Source organism: Hipposideros armiger, unplaced genomic scaffold (genome assembly GCF_001890085.2).
Source record: "Hipposideros armiger isolate ML-2016 unplaced genomic scaffold, ASM189008v1 scaffold_337, whole genome shotgun sequence".
Taxonomy (NCBI): domain Eukaryota; kingdom Metazoa; phylum Chordata; class Mammalia; order Chiroptera; family Hipposideridae; genus Hipposideros; species Hipposideros armiger.
Genome location: NW_017731687.1, coordinates 1,858,743 through 1,861,841, shown reverse-complemented (window position 1 = coordinate 1,861,841; position 3,099 = coordinate 1,858,743). Strand labels below are relative to the sequence as shown.

Genomic DNA, 3,099 nt, shown 5'->3' with positions numbered 1-3,099 from the left:
TTTGCCTCAGAAGCTGGATTAGTTGAACGTCAAGTTTCTCACATGCCTCGCTTTGAAAAAGTCCACAGAGTTAAGCGACAAAAGAGTATCGTATAAAGAAAGTGTGCTATGGCCACACAGTGGAATATTATTACTTGGCAAGGAAAAGGAATGGAGTTCTGGTCCATGCTCCAGCACAGATGTGCCCCCAAAACGTACGTCCAATGACAGAAACCAGACACAAAGGGCACCTGTGATATGATTCCGTTTCATGAGATGTCCATAAAAGGCAAAGGAGTCCCCCAAAAGTAGATTAATGATTAGGGCTGGGGTGGCAATCGGAGTGACTGTCATTGGGCACGAGGCTTCTTTTTGGGGGGGGTGGTGGTAATGGAAGTGTTCCAAAATGAGATTGTGGCGATGACTGCACAACTCTGTAAATATACTAAAGTTCCTTGAATTGCACCCTTAAAATAGGTGAGTTGAATGGTATGTAAATTTTCTCTCCAAGTGGTTAAAAAGAATCGCAGTCTCAGCCCCACAACCACCTGATTCAGACGAGAAGCCAATCTCAGCCCCTGGACAGACTCGGCCATGTCCCCAGGCCCAGCCTTCAGCTCTTCTCTGGGCTGAGGCTGAGGCTCAGAGACATCTGCCCCAGAGAGGGGGGACAGAGACCTTTTGGTTTCGATTTACGAAGTGCCCACGGTCCCTGCCTGGAGCTTAGAGCCCACCTGGGGATGCCAGCACAGTGGGAGCAACCGGCTTTAAAGCTGGCAGGACCCATTTCCAGCATCAGATGGACAGCTGCCCATGCTCTCTGCCTCCACCTCCAGAGGTGGGGCCCAGACATCACGCCTCCTGCAAAGCTGGCAGCTGCAGTCTGGCCTGAGCGCCTGTCTTTCCACCAGGCCTCCGGAACCTGCTCGTTTGCCTCGGGGTTTGACCGAGTGCCTCCTCTTCAAGGAGCTGAGCCGCCTTCTCCTGAGAGCAGGTGTTTTCAGTACTGACATCTTACCAAGATCTCTGAGCTTGTCCCTTAAATGCAAACAATTTTTGTAATGAAGCAATTGAGGGCCAAGTCGAGAGACCATGAAGCTGGGGACTCTGCATGAGCCCGAGGTGACCCTCACTGCCCCCTCCTGGCCCTGGTCTGATGCCACTTGCTGTACACACAGAACAAGCTGCCTGGAGGTGTCAAAGTGGCAGTTAGTATTGTCTGTCACCAAGGCCCCAAAGTCCTACAAAGACTTAGTTGTGAGGATGGGATTGCTGGGAAAAAAAACAGATCCAGCCTGGATTCTGAACGAAACAAAAAGGGCCTAGATTTCCTAAGCATATAAGCTAAGAACATCCCACACTGGGAGACTGACCGCCCAGTCGCGGGCAATGCTGGATGGGGGTGGAGACACCAGGTATGGCACGTAGGGGCAGAAAGGGGGTCCTGGCTCCTTGCACCTGCTGCCAGCCCTTTCCAAGAGAAAACGGGGTGCCAAGAGCGGGCATGCCCAGTTATTGTCTGAAAGGCTCCCCCGCTGCCGACGTGGGTCGCGCTGTCAGCCCCCTTTTGATGGTGTGGCCGAGTCTGGGGGGTGGCAGCGGGTGGCTGCACAGCACAGGCCCCTCTCCTGACTCGCCTGTGTCCTCTGTCTGAGCAGTCGGAGACTCCTTCTTGGTCAGCTACACAGCGTCACTCGAAGCCGGAGATGTTGGGAGTGGAGAGACCCTCAGGCTTCCTGCCCAGCTCACCTTTCAGAGCTCATCACTGGTACGATGTGACTTTGATTCTGTCTTGTCACTGCTGAGGGGGTTTGTTTTAGAGACACTGACACTTAAGGCCCAGTATCTGTTCCCTCCCTCCCTCCTTTCGTGACTGCTGTTAGGATTTTGCACAAGTCTTCCAGAGAGAGGGAGGCCCCGCAGCCGAGGGCCTAGTGCAGCTCCAAGCACAGCGGGTTGGAAATATACCAAATGTTCTCCCATTTTGTCAGACTCCAGAACCTGCTGACCAGAACATTGCCATGTTTCTTTTACTAGAACCGAACACAGCTAAAAGCCCTTTTCACCATAACAGCAGAAGAAAAGATAAAGGTAAGAGAAAACGTCTGACCTGAACACCGCCTTATGCCCACTGTATCTGACGGCTGTGGTGTGGAGCCTGTTGTTTTCCTCAGAGCCAAGGGGAGGGACCTGCCGCTGGTCTTGGCAGCCCAGACCCTCACCGAGGCTGGGGGCTCTGGGTAGCCTGGGGTCCTTCCGTGTGGCCTGAGGTTAGTTGCCTGGATGACCCCTCCATCTGGGCAAGATGCCTGGACAGGCTGAGGCCCGGCTCACCGGTCTGTGCTTCTGTTCGGTGGCATTCATACCTGCCCCGCGGTGTTCGGCGACAGGCCGCTGCCGGCCATGTCTTGTCTTCCCAAACCTTCCCGGAGCACGGCAGTGTGTGGCAGGCCTCCCTGCGCCTGTTCACCACGAGTACATTCCAGTCCTGTTCGTCAGTTTGATCACTCCCAGCTCACACGTGCACTCATTCATCAAGTGTTTATTCACGTTTCACATTTTGTAAGCACCTACTAGGGGCAGGCATTCCAAGTCATTTACATACGTGAATCGTGTAACCTTCACTACAACCTTGGGAGATAGATTCTATGTTTAAATCACCCCTATTTCGTAGATGGGGACACTGAGGCACACCTAGGTCAAGCAGTTTTCCCAAGGTCACGTGGCTAGTGTGTCGGGGTTCCCGGCCGACCCCCAGGTTCGATGATTCACGAGGAGGACCCCCAGGACTCAGCACACAGCCATACACGTGGCTACGACGGATCACAGAGGAAGGACGCAAAGCAGAGCCGGCCGAGGGAAGCGGCCGGTGGGCGAGGTATGAGGACCCAGGGGCAGGCTTCCAGAACCTTCTCCCGGTGGAGTTGCAGGACCTGCTACATTCCTCCTGATTTATGACAACACAAGTGAAGTGCTGTCTGCCAGGGGAGCTTGTTAGAGACCCAGAACCAGGGTTTTGTTGAGGCACATGGGCACCCTCTGCCTGGCACGTACCCAGGTTCCAGGCCCCAGAAGGAAAGCAGGTGCTCAGCATAAACCACGTCGTTGGCACAGCAGTGT

General features: G+C 54.2%; 1 protein-coding gene across 1 annotated transcript in view; it reads left to right on the top strand.

Annotated features, from left to right (window-relative positions):
- Positions 1 to 3,099, top strand: part of EVC2 (EvC ciliary complex subunit 2) — a 105,537-nt gene that overhangs the window by 20,527 nt on the left and 81,911 nt on the right. The window contains exons 4-5 of the mRNA XM_019661149.1: positions 1,638 to 1,747; positions 2,017 to 2,070. Of these exons, the coding sequence (XP_019516694.1) occupies positions 1,638 to 1,747; positions 2,017 to 2,070 (164 nt within the window). The remainder of the gene's footprint in view (positions 1 to 1,637; positions 1,748 to 2,016; positions 2,071 to 3,099) is intronic.